The following is a 17,824-nucleotide window of genomic DNA, read 5'->3' on the forward strand; positions in this document are numbered from 1 at the left end:
AATGTGGAGATTATCAAACATGCTGTAGCATCTTGAACTGGTAAGACCATCAGGTAAATCGGCTCTACTCTCCACCAAGTGGTGAATTTGGAAGTGGGGAGGGACTTGTCCTAAGCCAAATTGCCGAGCTGCTACGACTGGTTGATAGGTTTCATAACCTGGTTTAATGATTCTGTTGGAAGTACTTATGCCAACAGGGAGGAAGCCAGGTCGGATCATTAGGGAATATAGATGCCGAGTGCCGTCATCATCGGCAAAGCTATCCAGCCTGAAGGTAGTTGGGTTCTCAAAGGCTTCAGATTCAGTGAATGGAAAGTAGTGGGGATTGTCTAGACCTTTGTAGAAAACTCTAAACCAGTTTGCTGCATCTGTCGAGTTCAGTTTACTGCCAGGGAGGCTGAATAGGCTTGGCCATAGTTGGTGCATCTAATTTGCTTGCCATTCTCGTCGGGGAAGGAATTCTTGGCTAGGCTTTGAAAGTTTGGAATCTGATGCTGGAAGTAGAGTTATGCCCATAGCTGAATGAACCACCAAGGGCCTCCAGTTCTGAGTTTCCTTTGGCTGGTGCGGTTGCCATGGGCCAGATGGTAAGCCAAAGGAAGGTAATTCTTAGTTGGAGCTAAGGAAACACCACAGAAAATAAAATGATCTAACCAAAGATTTAAAAAGGTTGTGTGTTCCTTTTTAGTTACTGTACCTTTTGTCTTCATGTGCTGGTTCATGTAAGTACTCCAGTTTGTGCAGTCTGCCTTGGATGAAAGTTTGAAGGGGACTTCTACCATTCTGTGGGCTACAGGATCAGGGGATCTAATGTCTAGGCCAGTAATCATGGTAACATCTAGCAAAGTAGGGGTCATGGATTTATGACCAAAGAGGAAGCAGTTCAGAGCGTCGGACCAGAAATAACTGATGGTTTTCAGAAGGTTTTCATCTTTATCAAGTGGGGATAATGATAAACTGAGTGCATCAGCTATGTTTGATTCTTGCCACAAGGGCATATAGATTTTTGCTACTCTGTTATACCATGCAATCCAGCTCTCGGGTGGATTAGGCCAGACTCTTAAGCAATCGGCCCAGGAGTTTAAATTAATGTCTTGACTTACGAAAGGAATTCTATTTGCTTCACAGGAGATTAGATCTGTGGGATTTTCATAAGCTTGTGGGCCAAGACAAAGGGATTTGGTATTGGAAGGATGCGGCAAAATGATGTCTGACACCTGGAGTTCAGAAATTCAAAAATTTATATATGGTGTCATATTTCGGAGTTTAATTCGTTCGGAGGATTAATGAGCTGAAGAAAGTTGAAAGAACAGGCTGAATATTACCTTCAGGCCGAGGATTGCCGTATCGATGATTGGAGATCTCGTTGTTTGGGCTTCAGAGTCCGCCATGGTTCAGATCTGCTAACTTAGGGTTTGGTTGTTTTGCGGGCTCTGGTTCAAGTTTTGGATACTGTGAGTTTTCGCTTGAACTTATGGAGCGGGATTCTCGAATTGCGCTCGGATTTGGAATATCTATTTCGAGTCGGATTCAGAGTGGGGGTGTGGTTTTGTTCTTATGCAGGTTACTTCCAGTTTTGAATTTCGTCGGCTCTTGGATATTGGTAAAGCCTGATGCAGTGCCATCGGCTTTTGGAGGGTTGTCCGAGCAAGCAATTAAGTGATAAGGAACTTTATTCATTTAAAGATAAAGTTTTTTACAAGAGGAAGAGCCGATTTGACAGAGGGGCGAATCCTTCGGCTCAATCTACGCTACAGTACTACTCCTACAGTACTACCTACATCTACCACCTGTAGGTACCTAGGTGCCTACGGCGCTTGGGGCTTCGCGCCGGCACGTTTCCGCCGTCGCTGTCGTCGCCGTCGTCGTCGTTGCCGCCGCTCTTGTCGGCGCTGCTGCTGTCGCTGGCCACGTCGTCGCTGCTCCAGCCGCCGCCGTCGTTGCTTTCCTCCTTGCTGTCCTCCTCGAAGGAGCCGAGGAATTGGAAGACGCTTCCGGCCATCGGGTCGTCTTCGTCAGAGGAGGAGTCGATTTCCTCTTCCGAGCAGGAATCGACTCCGTCCCAGGAGAAGTGGTCGTCGCTATTCTCCTCCAGCTCTTCCTAGAACAGGAGCCGGAGGTCCTCGCCGTTGGTCTTGGGTTCGTCGTCTTCAGAGACGACCCCGAAGTCGAACTCCTCTGCATCCCAATGCAGAGGAGCGAGCACCTCGTGCGCCGCCGTCGGGTTGTATTCCGGCGTCGGCTCTCGGCTCTCGGAGATGGGGTCGAGGGAGGAGACATAGGAACTCGAGGAGGAGGGGGAAAGAGGGGAGCCGATGGAATTGAGCCAGAGGAGGAGGAGATCGCCATGGCTACAGGAGGTTTGGGTGCTCTACGCTGTTTGGCTGAGGGAGGAAGACGAGTTTGTGGTGAAAGGGGTCGATTCAGGGTGAGATTAAATAGAAAAAAATGGAAGATGAATCGGCACTTTCACATTCTGCGAGGAGCCGGCTGCAGAGACTGTTGCGTCTTCCGTGGTGGTTGTAGTGCGTTTTAATGAGCATCAACAGGGAGATGAAGCAACGAGATGGTTTTGGAATTATCATTGCCAAAACCAGGGGCATGTGTTATCGCCATAAATTAACAGGGTTGATTAATGGGTCACAAGTGAGTTGGGCTTAATGCAGAAATTAAAGGAGGCTTACGAATCAGCTCCTGCGTGGGTGTTCGGGCCATCTGGGCCATGTATCTTTAGGTTTAAGTTCAGTTTGAGTTAGAGATAGAGTCCAATATGGACACGTTAGTTTAGATTATTTTCCAAGTCTCCGGACTATAAATATGTACCCTATGACATTCGTAAAAAAAGAAAGCCATCACGTCTCGCGACAACAATTCTCGGCGCACCGCCACTCCTAATCCTAGGGTTTCATCCAAGTAAGCGTCATGCTGCCCTGATCATGTTCTTACTTTTACCTTGGTATTTCTCGTACTGAAGCGTTTTTGATGGCGAGTAGTGCTAGTTATCCTGGTATTCGTAGCATGACCTTTAGTAGATTCATTATGCGCTTACTTATTTATCATCTACGAATATCATGTTATCTCTGCGTGATCATGTATTAATCTTATACTAATTCTCGTTGCATAGAGTTAGTCGCGTAGAGATAACACCCTACTTCTTTTTTATCTAGTAGATCTAATCTGTTGTGGTTTGTTCTTATACGTAAGAATCAGCTTAATATCTGCTAGTTTAGGCCTTGCAAATGGGTTGGACGATCCGGCGACGTATTAGATGCTTTGCCTTGATCTTAACAGGGATTGATCCGGGAATCGGCTTTTGCTTATTCTTAGGCCTCTATTCTGGTTAAAGTTTGGTTATCTATTACGCTCGTTAGGACTAACTACGTGTAGGATGTTCCAATCTAGCAGTGAAGCTTTTACCGTCGTGGATTAGATTAACTAGATCTAATTGAAGTAGTTTTTGCAGTTATTTGCTTTATCTATTAATATCCAAATATACTGATCTGATCTGACACCGGGACTCGATCGGCTCTTTAAAGCCGATGCAACAGTCGTCCCGGGGAGCCGACCACGGCTCGGACTAATATTTACACGTGTATGTGCATGTAAGCAAATCGTTGAAAGCACGTTTGCACCTTCCTGATCGGATATAGGTCAGGTGGCACGCCCTGCATCTCCGGAAGCATCAGCGTGTGCCAGGATCTGGGCCGTTGACCGAGGGACCGGTGCCAGTCAGCGCCCCGGCAGCCTCCCGGCTCTTCGTGTTGCCTGTCGCTACTCGCCGGTGGGTTCTGACCGACAACACATACGCTCATGGAGGAGCTGATAGCTTGCTCTGATGGTCGGGTTTGTATCTTGACGCTTTGAAGCCTGTTTTACCTGCATTTCTTCCCGAATTCCAATGTAACAATATTTCTAAGCAGAATCGTGGAATTGGCTCTTTCTGGATAACATAGGCAGGTATGAGACATTATTCTCATGATTCCAGGCTCCAGTGACGCTTGAAATGAGTCGTTAGCGAGCGTCAACACCAAGAAAATGGACATTCATTTCTTCCACAATAGCAACATTCAAGTTTCACTTGCAAAACACAGCCATAACTAGCCCAACTACAACACTCCCGCGCACACAGCTGCTACAACTGCATTGTTCACTACAAACACTTTTCCATGGCGCAATTGTTGCTTCAGCTCTACAATCTAGTGCATCAACTCTCCCATTTGTTGCTTCACTTCCCTAATCTGCAGCAGCTTCAACTCGTCACTTTCAGCTTGGTTTTGAACTACTCCACCTCTGAACACTTCATCTCTTGCAGCTTCATGTGCTTGGACCATTCGGAGTTCCTTCATTCTCCTTCCTTGCAAATAGTTCACGTAATCAGCTTCCCACAAGTAGTAACCACAAGTTTCATCGTCCTGACACAAAGTAGATACAAAGCTAATAAAACATCAAGGCCCGAAATCCAACTCCAAGCTGTCAGTCTGTCACTGCTAGCGGTGTGAATCACACTCACCGGATAGTTGTTAGAACACTTGTAGAAGATCTTCCTGTACGATTCATGTTTCTTGCTTCGAAGCTGCACAACTGGAACCCTACATTTAGGGCAATCAATCAGCGACAATGCCTCACCCTCACTCTTGCCCCTGCTCCTGCTAGCCGACGATGACGCGGACTTCATCGGACTTCTGGCGGGCCAGAACCCCGACATGTCCTCGCCACCACAAGATGCAGATCACCGGCGCCCTCCGCCTCTCGCCGCCGTCCGCCGAAATTGGGGATCTAGGGTTCGGGGAATCGAGAGGGAGAGGGAGTAATGGGGGCGGCGCCGGTTGGGTGCAGCCCGAGTCGGGTTAACCCGATTGGGCAGAGGCAAAAGGGGCTATACAAAAGTGCCCCGGTCTGCACGTGGGCCCAAGATCCTTTTCAGCTGTACAAAATGGCGCGAGTTAGGCTGTGTTTAGTTCGCGAAAAAGTTTGGGTTTTGATACTGTAGTATATTTCGTTGTTACTTAATAAATAATGTCTAATTATGGACTAATTAGGTTTAAAAGATTCATCTCGTGCTAATTAGTTAGACTATGTAATTGATTATTTTTTCAACTGCATTTAATGCTCTATGTATGTGTTTAAAAATTGTACTATAGAATTTTTTTTAGGAACAACCTTAGTATATTTGAGAATTGTAATGGCATCATTCCAAATAGGTGATAATGTCACGAAACAAATTGACCCAATAAACTAACTCGAGCTCCTTCTCAGGCCTTCCGCAATCCCCGACTCCCCTCCCCCAACGCCAACACGCCGCCGCCGCTCCCCTCCCTCTGTTCCTCCCTCGGATTCTAGAATAATGACCATCTCCCGCCGCCGCAGTCCATAGTAACAACACCCTGCATATCCTCTCCACTCTCTCTCGTCCTGCGCTGCGCAATCGCCAATCGGGAGGCCACACCGACGAGGAAGCAGGGCAACGAAGATGGTCCGGGAGGTTGCGGAGAGCTGCGTCGACGGGGTGGTCATGGAGATGGTCGCGGCCTACTGCGGCCGCTTCTACGCCGCCAAGCCCGAGCTCGCTGCCCGCCGCATCGAGGCCATCGGTTTCCAGGTCGGCCACCAGCTCTCCGAGAGGTACGACCAAAATCCTCGCTTCTTCGTCTGCCTCATTCGTGGCTCGGGTTCCCAGATCTAAGCCTTAGCCCTCGATCCGTCTCATGTGGTTCTTGTTGATACGGGCAAACCTCGAAACATTTCTCCTAGTTGAGATCTAGTGAGTACATGGTTCTCAGATTTGGTAGCAACATCCTGCCCGAACCTCATGGTACAGCCTTTTTAGTTTGGGAACCTTGGATTAATGGAATTTCTCTAAATCGCCGTTGTATTTTGATCGGTACTAGGGCTGAAAGAACTGGATCAGTGGACCTCATCTGCGTAGTACGCTTGCTGTGGGTTAAGGTGTTTGCAAACGGTAGCCATATTTCGGAAAAACACTTAAACAGGCACACTTGTTGTTCCCCAAGAGCCTAGTCATAAATTGTAGCCAAACCTTGGTTCTAACCCACTAGATTAATCGGGGCACATGTATAATCAGTGATGTGGGTGATAACAATCTTATCAAATAGTTATGTTACAGGACCACTGCAGAACTTAAGCTAAAAGAATCGATTCCATGGATGCTAGTGCTATCGATATACATATACCTAAAGGTTACGGATATATGCATTTTGACACATTTGATCGTGGAGCTGGGCCACCTTTTCCCTTTTTGAAAACTGAGCTCACTCGTATTTGGAGGCCAAACTAGTTGAGTTTCATACTCAGCGTGTATCAGACTCAAGATAGTTTTGCCCCTGGGTGCCATATGTCTAAGATAAAATCTATAAAATCTTGCATGGAACAGAATCCTAGATTTTTTTTGTCTTTCAGTCAGAATCAGACTGAATGGCATAGTAGAACTTGAGCGAATCATTTGAGCCAACATAAGCTTAATGTGTGCCTGTTTTTCCTCCAAGCTCAAAAAGATGCTGAAACTTGGCTCACTTTGTCTTAATACAATCTTGATGCGGACAAAAAAGTTAATCTAGCTTGAGTACCTTACAGGCCTTATGCCTTTTTTTTCTACTCCAACTCAGTAGTGTGCATGATCAATTGATTTGGCAAGTGTACATCGTTAAACATGAATGCACTATCCATTATTGTCAAAGCCATCAAACAGGTCATGCATGTCTGTATTCATGGAGTAAGTCTTATGAGCCTTCAGCTCAGTACAGGGCACCTGACATTTTGTCAGTTGAAAATAAACGCAATTTTGAGCAGTTTAGATTGCAGCTTATCCCTAGCTGTAGCGGTGTAGCCTGTAGGGAACTAATAAACACACTAAGTACTCCCCTTTCTGGTTTTAGAAATTGAGTCTTACTATAAAACTTTTGGCATGATGTTGTGATTGGTCAGGTACTTAAAGTTTTCTGGAATGGAGCAGAGACTGACTATGAGAGTTTATGAGAACCATCGTTATTTAATAGACACATTCTCTTGCTCACACTTCTTTGAGTATAGCATATTTTCCCTGGAGTAAAATCCATCACCAGTCCCTAAACTCGCAAATCGACCGTTTAGATCCTCAAACTTGTTTGATTGTGTCATCCCGGTCCCTAAACTTAGAAATCACCTGTTTAGGTCCTCAAATTTTAGATTTTAAATTTCAAAATCTATAGACTTACAGCAATATTTTGGGACCCTAAACAGGTTTAATTCAGAAACTTTTCAGCTACAAAGTTATAGATCGCGTCGAGGGCTACAATTTTGATATAAAGTTTATATTCATTCGAGTTTATATGAAAATGTTATGAATTATTTTTTGATATAGAGTTTTTGGATCGTATTGTTTTGACCTATACTAGCAGAGATGCGGATGTTGCGGTGGTTTTGCGGGCACACAAGGAGGGATAGAGTCCGGAACGAAGTTATTCGGGATAGGGTCGGAGTGGCACCAATTGAGGAGAAACTTACCCAGCATCGGCTGAGATGGTTTGGACATATCCAACGAAGGCCTCCTGAGACGCCGGTGCGTAATGGGGTTCTTGAGCGGGTCGACAATGTAAAGAGGGGTAGAGGTAGACCTAAACTGACGTGGGATGAGTCGGTTAAGAGAGACCTTAAGGATTGGAATATCTCTAAAGAGATAGCTTTGGATAGGAGCGCTTGGAGACTAGCTATCAATGTGCCTGAACATTGAACTTATTTCTTTCGGGTTTCATCTCTAGTCTACCCCAACTTGCTTGGGAAAAAAGGCTATATTGTTGTTGTTGTTGTTGTTGTTGTATTGTTTTGACCTAGATGAGACTCAAAAATCAAAATGAAGTTTAGGGATCGGGATGACACAACTAAACAAGTTTGAGGACCTAAACGGGTGATTACTAAGTTTAGGGACCAATATGATACAGCCGAACAAGTTTGAGGACCGAGATAACCCTGATGAATAAGTTTGAGGACCTAAACGGTCGATTTGCAAGTTTAGGGACCGGGATGACACAGCTGTACAAGTTTAGGGACCGATGATGAATTTTACTCTTTTCCCTAAAACCACTGACGGCCATAGCTAATAAAAAAAAGGTGTACTTAAACATTTGGGGAAGGGAATTCTAGACAGCCTTCCCCTTGCAAAATGCTAATAGCTAATAGGACCTCCAGGCCACAAGTGGAGAATCTCTACCACTGCACCACATCTGCCCTTCACAGCCATAGCTAATAATTCCATGCAACATATGTAGTCCTTTCTGGATTGTGCATGATATGATACACTGGATTTGGTGAGCTGCACTTATTATCTTCTTGTATCATTCAATGAAGGTTTTTTCAGTCAAGTAAATAAGTAGAACGTTTCCTTCATTAAATGTCTTTTTTGATTGGTAAGACTCACTTTTTTGCACTATTGAGTTTTTCTGAATTTTTCCAACCACCAAAAACTTTATTGCATTGCTTTTCAATTTCTGAAATTTCTTTTATCTGATTTTGATTCCCTTTACTATATTATTATTTCTGATTTTCATATATTATTTTCTTTCATAATATGTTATATTCCTGATTCCCTTTTTATAGTTGATTTTCATCTTATATGATCTGTTTACATGTCCTACATATGTTGATATGTACTTCAGTTTTCTCAACTTCATTTCATTATGTTTTAGCTGGTGAATTGTTCCAAAAGTTTATTGCTGCAGCCTTGACTAAAACTTCTATTCATATTCAGATATACCATGGAGCGCCCTCGATTTAGTGATCATCTTGAAGCAATCAAATTTATCTGCAAAGACTTTTGGTCAGAGCTGTTCAAGAAGCAGATTGATAATCTGAAAACAAATCACAGGGTAATGCACAGAATACCTCATGCCTGATTTCTTCCTTCTTATTAGAAAACTCAGATTTCTTGGACTACTGTATATGCAGGGTACCTTTGTCCTTCAAGATAACCGTTTCCGGTGGCTTACTCGTGTTTCTCTAGATCCATCTGCAGAGAGCACAGATGCAACTGACAATGACTCTGCACCATTGGGTGATACTGCAGCCCAAACAACAAGCATGCTTCTGTATTTCCCATGCGGGTTAATAAGAGGTGCCTTGACCAACTTAGGAATTTCGTGCTCCGTCTCTGCAGATATGTCAAACCTTCCAGCATGTAAGTTGAGCCATGCTTTTTCACGACCTTGTGAGATGTTGTTCGTGTTTAATTTTTTTTTATAAGACTTCATGCTTTGCTTATCTGTTAGATGGTGTTGTTAATTTGCACTGCACATCTTACATCAGCCAAGTTAAACAAGTAACTAAAGTATGGGGCTTATTGTTCAGAACTTCGGATTTATAGTGTTTGGGGGTTGTTTGGTTTCAGGGGCTAAACTTTAGACCGTGTCACATCAAAAAGAATCTTAGCATTTAGAAGTATCAAATGAAGTCTAATTACAAAACTAATTGCAGAACCCTGGGGCTAAATTGTGAGACAAATCTAATGAGATATATTAATCCATAATTAGCGAATGGTTACTGTAGCACCACTGTAGCAAATCATGGATTAATTAGGCTCATTAGATCCGTCTCGCGAATTAGCACTCATCTGTCAAAAAAATTTATAAACATATTTTATTTAATACTCCTAAATAGTATGATTCTTTTTTATGTGACGGGCTAAACTTTAGCCCGTGGAAACAAACAGCACCTCGATCTGATCATTTGAAGATGCCATACTTTATTTTTAGAAGTGGCAATGTGGAATCTACAACAAGTGTACTAAATGTAGTGGAATCTAAGTAGATTCGATATTAGAAACTAGATTGACTGTGATTTATGGAATAGCTTTTTATAACCATATAATCAAATCTAGATCAACTGTGATCTATGGTATGCTTTTGGGACCATAAGATGTGGTTTTATGACCGTATTAACTCATTGGAATCTCTGCTATTGGTATTTACTAGAACATTCGGCGCGTGATGCGCGCCCTACCATTTCAATAATCAAATCCAGCAATATAATCAAATAAAAATTGGAGAGCAGGAATGCATGCTTCTTGTTTAAACATTTGAGGAATGCTCAAGTTTGCAAAATTCTCCAAAGAAATTGTTACATGCAAAAGAATCTCCACGCATATCATCCATCCTCTGGATGCAGCAACTTCCATTAGCAATTTACCATCCTATAAGAAACCACACAAGAAAATCATAAATAAACATATTACGGTATGAAGCCAACCTTAGAGCATGGAAGGCTACCTTGCATCTAAGCTTCTGAAATTCCTCCGGGTTTATAGGGAGAATTGACTGCAGAAATGGAAAGGCTTTAAGTTCACATTCAAAATAAAACAAAAAACAAAACAGATTAAGCATGGGCTTGGAGGATACCTTAAGACAATTACCTCCGTTAACAATTATCCCAGTAGCTTTTGATTTTACAAGTCTGGGTAATACTTCTGTTATGTAGTACTCTAGAGTGGCAGAATTCCTAGGAGATGCTGTGGGAAATTTTATCCTTTTTAAGCCTCTGAGATCCTTTGGCAAGCCGCGCACAATAACCACATCATTGGAAAGTGAATCTATGAAATGATCTTGATCATATAGATAAGAAAAGCTTTTGAACTTTGGACTGCAAGGTCAGAACAGAGGGAGAGCTATATTTAGAGGTCAAACAGAAAAAAACAGGGTACAAGGAATAGATAAACTACCATAATGAATTTCAGCATGAGCAAGGACATATCAACCTGATGCCTTTTGCACAAGTTGTTACCTGTATCTCAGTGATAACCAGGGTAGCATTTAAGAGCCTGGCAACGTCAATAAGGTCACAGATCTAACAAAGGAAACAATGTCATGATCCTATTATAATGATAACAAGTAAAAGGATTATTTACACAAGAAAACTTACTGAAGACTGTATCTTCTCGAAGCCACCATATATCTTTTCATAAATAAAACCATTATGCTAACTTAGAGCTGCAATAAGGAAAATCGAACAGATTTTATCAAGGTTTAGATTTATTCGCTACAATCAAAACAGAAGGGTAAAAAATATCCTAAAATGAGTTGACAGTGAGCAATTTCTCTTTATCATCTTCAAAATTCGAGAAAAGATCTGCAGAAAACAGCAGACAGATAAGTCAATTGAAACGAGTGTGTATAACTGATGACAACTATCTCAGTGAAACTCAGGAAGAGATAGTATAGGCACAGCACAGCACTCTATGCATGATTTGACATTATGACATGAAGTAGGATTAAAGGCATTTAGTAGCTGTAAAACTGCTAGCAAATTATACATATGTGCATACTGGAGTTTTCCGAGGTCAAATTGTCTACAGGTTCCCTATAATAACAAACAGGCAAACTACAAAACTCATTTGTAGCCAAGTGATATCTGGACATCAAGATCAAAACATGTCATATTTCAGATGAAATAGTTGGGATATTCTGAGACCTGCATAAGCATGACATGTGCAAGACGAAACTATAAGGATATTACTGCTTGAGCATGACATCGATAAAGATAGATGATAAGAAATATCGCACATCACAATAGGTTGCTGCTTATCTCTTATCTGGCATACCTTTGAAATTCTGTATATATGCAGCTTTGTCTTTGCAAAACTTATCGTGTGTCGCTTGAAATTTGGTGTACTCATTCTTCAACAAACCTTCGCACTGCATAGCATACAACTGTGTTCTTCTGAGAAGCACGAGCAACACGAGCTGATGTAACAGAACCCAAACTCAGACAAGGAGAAGGCGTTTACGCTGAATGCGCAGAAGGCGGGCTCCCAGTGCTGGAACCGAGGTTCTTTTTCCACATTGAAAAAATTCACTAACTTGGTATTGCCATACTTAGTATACTTTTCTCTACAGTGATGTAGTTTTCACTCTTTCACCTCTAAAACTATTGTTAGTTTCAATGCATAAGAAAGTGCCTCTGATTCAAATATTATAGAATCTCAAATTTCTGTGTCCAATCAAGACAGCTTCACGTTTTCATGAGTTTTACACTTTTAATCTATACTGAATTACAGATCAACTAGGCTAACCAATAAGACTATCAATTATAGGTTGGTTCAATCTAAATATTCATGAATGTTGCTACTCTACAGCAAGATGTTCACTTCTAAAGCGTATAGAAAGAAATCTGAACTGAAATATATTTTGATCCTCTACTCTAAACCACATATCTATACCGCAAATTACAATCCATCAACTGTTGCTCAATGTATACTGAACACAATGTACTCACATAGCATGACATAACTACAATTGCAGTTCCACTGAACTCATGTCATCTCTCTTCTAAACTTTGACCTCTGAACCAGAATGTGCAAGCACAACAGATAGGGATAGGGGCTGTCAAAATCTGTAAGCAAAATAGAAAGAGAAAAGAAGTAATGATGTACCTTCTGCCCATTTCACCAAACACAATAAGGACATTGTCCATGGAAGATTTGAGGTCGATGGCGACCGGCAAGAGGAGGGCATAGGAGCAGAGCGTATAGACATTGCAGAAAAGTTACCGTGGGAAAGGGCCCTCGCCTTGGCGCACCCCTCGCTTTCAGCTCGCTGCAAATGGTAGAGGCCGGCCGGCCACGGCGTGTCCGCGGCTGCAGCACCGCCGGGCCCCAGCTCCTCCTCCATCAGCTCGCGGGCCTTGCATTCCATCTCGTAGCTGCATGCCTACTGCTTGGCTGACGACCTCGCCTCCGCCAGCTCGCGCATCAGCTTTGCGTTTGCCTGCTCCGCTGTCGCCAGAGCGCCTGCTCCGCACTGAGCTCCTCCATGCGGGCGGCGATGGCGTGGCAGGCCTTATCCCCGTCGCGGCCTCGGAGCAGGGGCCCGCCACCGAAGCCGGAATCCCCGGCTACCCGGCAGCCGAGCCGAGCGGTGGCCCACCTGCCAGCAGCATGGGGTGTCGCACGGCCGGCGGGTAGGCGCCGCCGCCGCCCACCCCACCACGCGCGCTGCCCCGCTCCACCCTGTGCATCGCGTACGCCCACCGCGCGTAACACCGCCGCCCATGGAACGGCCCGCCCCCTCTCCTATCCCACCTCTCAGCAGCATGGGGCGCCGCACGGCCCGCAGGCAGGCGCCTGGTGGGTGACCTCGTCACAATGCCTCAGCCACAGCGTTGGGATCAGAGAGAGAGAGAGAGAGGGGCCGGTTGGATGGTGGGAGGGGGTGTTTGAAAAACCACCTAGAGGTGGTTTGTGTGAAAACGACAGCACTATCAATTTTTCTCTTCTTCATGCAGAAATAAATTTTAGTACAAGGATCTATCTATAAAATATGTGCATGTGAGTGATGTACGGATTGGACATGTTGGATTGGGTTGTGATTCTTATTAAACTGGAGGGGGTTTTCGAAAAACATCCGGAGCCGCGGCTGAACGCCACGCGTCCGCTTTTTGGCGGGGAATGCGGGCGTGGGAGCACAGGGCAGCAGATTTTACCCATTCCGATGGACAAGTTTGTTTTGTATTACAGATGAATACTACTTTCCCGTTCAGTCTTAGTGGGGAAAAAACTTTAAATGGATAAATTGTCTGGTTTGAGTTAAAAGGGAAATTTCACCCTTTTGCACACTTTCAAAGTAGTGACCTCCAAACCTCCTAAGAAAACATAGTTGTGACCTAATTTATCAGTGGAAGAGCTTATTAGGCCCGCACTGTCTAGTTTAAGCAAGCAACTCATAATCTATTTCTTGAAGCACGAAAAATGACAACACATTTCTTTGTTCAGTTATACTGGTAGATACACCCCCATATTATATTTTCAATGGCTATAGCATGAATTTTTTTCCTTATGTCAACTCACCATTATCTAAATTATCTACTGACAGGTTCCTTTGTGGTGCGCATAAAGACATGAACTGTGAGAAATGATACAAGTACAATGTTGAAGTGCTAGCTTATGGTTCAAGTCATTTGACACCTACCGGTTTTCAGTGTCTCGGAATGACTTTTCCTTCTTCCCTTCATAACCTTATTCCAGAGATCGGGTGTAACTCTTATGTGATTTTTTTCATCTATCAAAGTGGAGCACTTTCATGTTCCTTTTGTATAAATCATATTTGGATGTAGTCAATCATAGGTCCTGTTTGAAATTCAGGAACGTACGAATCCTACATGAATTGAAGTGTTTACTCTGAAGTTCTCGTTAAATGTGTATGCTTTCAGACAGGCTATCAGAATCCTGGTGGAGCTATCCGTGAAGGGACTGTAGGTTTTGCTTGGGCAACACTTGGTGCAGCCACAAATACCAACTATGGGCAACACAGTATGAACGTCATCATCATAATCTACTAACTGTGCGACAGAGTATGAACGTCATCAACTCATCATTTGTAAGATATTTAGTTTAATTATCTTGTCCTCAGTGTCATTTAGAATGGAAAAAATATTTGCTAAGACCGTTTTAAGACATTTGTTTAATTATCTAATCCTAAGTGTTATTTTAAAATAGAGAAAATGTATGCTAAGACATTGGTTTATGCTATGACAGTTGACTCCCTTTATTCTGATATATGTCCTCTTTTAGTATTCAAATTTTATCTCATGCACCATTAACTTCTAATGAGGCCCGCCTAGTTGAATCAATACTGACTCCAGTAGAAAAACAAAAAGATCATAGGAAGAAGTTTAGGAGCCAATCAATGATTAGTTGATGCTGTTTTTTATAGTTCCAATGCATGCGCATTTGTCAAGGATCTAGAGAATCAACCAGATATTTGGCTTTCAATCGCAAATACTACAAACTTAATAGGGACAATAAGGTCATTTACACAACTACTAATGTATCTGAATTTTGCTACAAATGCATGAGTAACATAGTGTTGGTGAGAAATCATTAGTGTCAATCTACAGCAGTGTGGTTCATGGATGTTAAGAAATTTGAGCGCAGGATGAATTATATAGCGAAAGTGTGATGTGGAGTTGACAAACATTCATTTCTTGATATTTATAAATTTTGTTATGCCAAAATCAACCCGAAATCACAAAGTTATGACGAACAATTTTGCTCACAGGTCTAATAGTACTAAAAGTATTTACTCCCTCCATCTCAAATCATTAGTTGTCTTGACTTTTATTGATTTATGGATTTTGCTATACATCTAGACATAATATACGTAGATGCATAGAAAAAGTTACGAATCTAGAGAACCTAAAGCGACTAATAATTTGGGATGGAGTGAGTATTTTTCTATTCATACAAGAACAACTAAACTATACGACTGCTTTTAGAAAGAAAAAAAACGGTACTTGCAAATCTAGTCCGCACGCCATGTTACTCCTTCACTATCTGAGAAATTAAACAGCTTAGATTAATTTCTACCAGAAAAATGAAGCATCTCTTCATAAGCCAGCTGTGAAACTTCTTGTATCCTTCGGAAAGGATGATCTACATCACATATAGTCTCACTATTTCTGTACCTTACTCTGTACTCCAGAAGGAAATAGAAGCACCAACCTCTCAAAGTAGATGGAAAGCTTGCAAGTCTTCCCACCGGCAAATGTCAAGATCTATAAAAGAAACAGTCTGCAGCTTGACGACAAACAGAAGCTTATTTGTTATTTCCTATACTTCCTGAATATGACCATATCGTGACAACTCGTAAACCCAAATAAAATGCCTCAACAGTTGCAACGCATGCCCATGCACTGATGAAACAGAAACATGCAGGTGAGAAATCTTCCTTCTGACTTCAAATTACAGTATCTTTGAGGATGGACAATCCACCTGAACTATGTCTAGCCTTGTACAAGGACGGGCCATGTCCTATCTGCCCGCTAAAATCAACTTATTTTTCAGACAGCATCCATCTACTTTGTGGGTTGAGTTGAGGTGGTTAGGTGTTGATCAAGGGGGCGGATCATGATTGGAAACTAAGACTAGAAAAATAGTCCAACTCAAAAGAATAATCTGAGAGACGAGTGCCGACACTAGGCACATCTCCGGTTGATGCTATGCAGTAGGTAGCCGGTGGAGGTAGGCCGACGCTGGAGCAAGGGGCGAAGATGAAGCATATCAAGCCCATAGGCTGAGGAAGCATCGCAGCTGATAGAGCAGTATTGGGCTAATGAATGCCGTCGGCAAGTTATTGTGTCGAGTCGAGTTGTTTGGTTTAGAAAGTATGTTTCCTTTGTTTCCAAATCATGTAAGTCATGATCAACAAGGAGTCTAGGGTTTAAGCTATAAATAGTAGACATGCGGGTCTTGTAAATGTGATCAACTAGATCCAAACACAACCTTTATATTATTTGCATTTACTTTTCTGTCAGCGACTTCATCAAACCCTAGTTATAGTAGCTTCTTTTTTACGAGTTCTTCCTAGCAAACAGGACTGCATCGGCCTCGTTCTCCAGATTGTTGGTAAGTTCTGAGTCGAGTAACGTGAGTAGACCCAAGGTTGACGGCGCATCACTTCTTAGATTTAGATCTTAGATTTACGACGCATAGCTTTTATCTAGATCTAATTTGTTCACCAGTTATCGATATTAGCTATCTCTTGTCAGATTAATCTGTTTAGTCTAGGTCACTTTTAGCTTTTATCACAAGTTATCCAGCTTAGTTCAGATCTAGGTGTTGTTCATGTGTTATTAAACAATTAATAATACGAAAATGTTAAATCAGCTGCTTGCTAGCCGATTGCCTTGTTACTCGTATCGACTGTCTAGCTGATATACTGGTGGAACAATTAGGCCCCTAGCCGATACATTCCAGAATTTAACGTTTACCATCCCTTGTCAATTGCAGGTCAAATTGACTGGCACGCTAACACCTACATGGCATCAAGTGGGTTTTGTAATACAGAGTGAAGCAGACCTCCCAAACCCTCAACATGTTTTGGCGTAGAGATCCGATATGTGGATTTTTTTTGTATTGTTGCACGGTAAAAGGAGAATTCAGATTTGAATAAATATAAACTCGGTGTATCATATAGTCTTCTTTACAATTATATTTGTCAATAAAGTGATATGTACATATTATAACCATGATACTTCAAATTACTTAGAGCACACAGAGTATTGAATTCGATATAACCCAGAGTATTTAGAGAAGACAATAATTTCAGTTCATCTTTGTCGGTGGCAACGAGACACAATTTCTTATTCTCACACAACTCTTCTTTGTCACAAAGATCAATAAAACATACATCATCTGAACAAACGAAAAGCAATAGATGGTTCTAGTATAGCTTTAGTAGAATCATTGGTGGACAATTCAATATATCAGGAGTGCTCTTGCCTGAGACAATTACATGTTCTTTCTCTGTCACATAAATATTGTTGTGTTCTTTACGTACAAGCTACAAGATGTTAGTTCCAACAAGAGGCAAGACAAAATTATCTTGTAACAATTCAGATTTAAATGAAAGTGTTGCAACACTTAAAATAGCTCATTCTCTCCTAAATGGTTTGCTCTTTCTTCTCTCAGCCCTTTCAAGATCAGCTTCTAAAATTTCAATATCGTTCATAGGTATATGAGTAATTTTTATACCATCGTATTTGAAAGAATATTTATTAGAAATTGTATTATGCATAATATTATTTTCAGATATCCAAGACTTGCCTGGCAACAATTGATATGCTTGCAGAGCTGCTATATCGAAATCTAAACTATCCTTATAAGAACCAAGGGAAAATTCAATGCGTGTAATATTAGTTACCTTTATCTTATCATAAGAATTTACCCATTGGGTGTAGTATGGATTTGGGTGTGGTCTCGTGGTCAAGCCAAGCTTCTCGACCAATTCTAAGCGTGATGTATGATGTGGATTTACAAGTGTCATGATGAAATAGATTTTATTATACA

At 42.1% G+C, this 17,824-nt stretch overlaps 1 protein-coding gene and 1 long non-coding RNA gene across 6 annotated transcripts; one reads left to right on the forward strand and one right to left on the reverse strand.

The window, feature by feature from the left end:
• The first annotated feature begins 5,241 nt into the window (after nucleotides 1-5,241).
• LOC120700239 (trafficking protein particle complex subunit 6b-like) lies at nucleotides 5,242-17,004 on the forward strand. Of its 5 annotated transcripts, none has more exons than XR_005685814.1 (6): nucleotides 5,242-5,622; nucleotides 8,741-8,858; nucleotides 8,938-9,166; nucleotides 14,188-14,328; nucleotides 15,459-15,691; nucleotides 16,766-17,004. XR_005685814.1 is itself a non-coding variant. In XM_039984461.1 (4 exons), the coding sequence occupies exons 1-4, from the start codon at nucleotides 5,471-5,473 to the stop codon at nucleotides 14,220-14,222; spliced, it is 534 nt and encodes a 177-aa protein (XP_039840395.1). In that variant the 5' UTR covers nucleotides 5,242-5,470; the 3' UTR covers nucleotides 14,223-14,507. The 5 variants fall into 5 exon arrangements, 2 of the variants coding, with proteins under 2 accessions (XP_039840395.1, XP_039840396.1); XR_005685813.1 differs by lacking the exon at nucleotides 16,766-17,004 and adding an exon at nucleotides 15,821-16,284; XR_005685811.1 differs by lacking the exons at nucleotides 15,459-15,691; nucleotides 16,766-17,004 and adding an exon at nucleotides 11,606-11,808 and having other exon boundaries at nucleotides 13,851-14,531.
• Nucleotides 9,592-10,469, reverse strand: LOC120700240. Its single transcript, XR_005685815.1, has 3 exons — nucleotides 10,383-10,469; nucleotides 10,254-10,301; nucleotides 9,592-10,177 (listed from the first exon to the last, which is right to left on the reverse strand). It is a non-coding gene; the product is annotated as an uncharacterized LOC120700240 (long non-coding RNA).
• Nucleotides 17,005-17,824: the final 820 nt, after the last annotated feature.

This window comes from Panicum virgatum, chromosome 3K (assembly GCF_016808335.1).
Source record: "Panicum virgatum strain AP13 chromosome 3K, P.virgatum_v5, whole genome shotgun sequence".
NCBI classification, from domain to species: Eukaryota; Viridiplantae; Streptophyta; class Magnoliopsida; order Poales; family Poaceae; genus Panicum; species Panicum virgatum.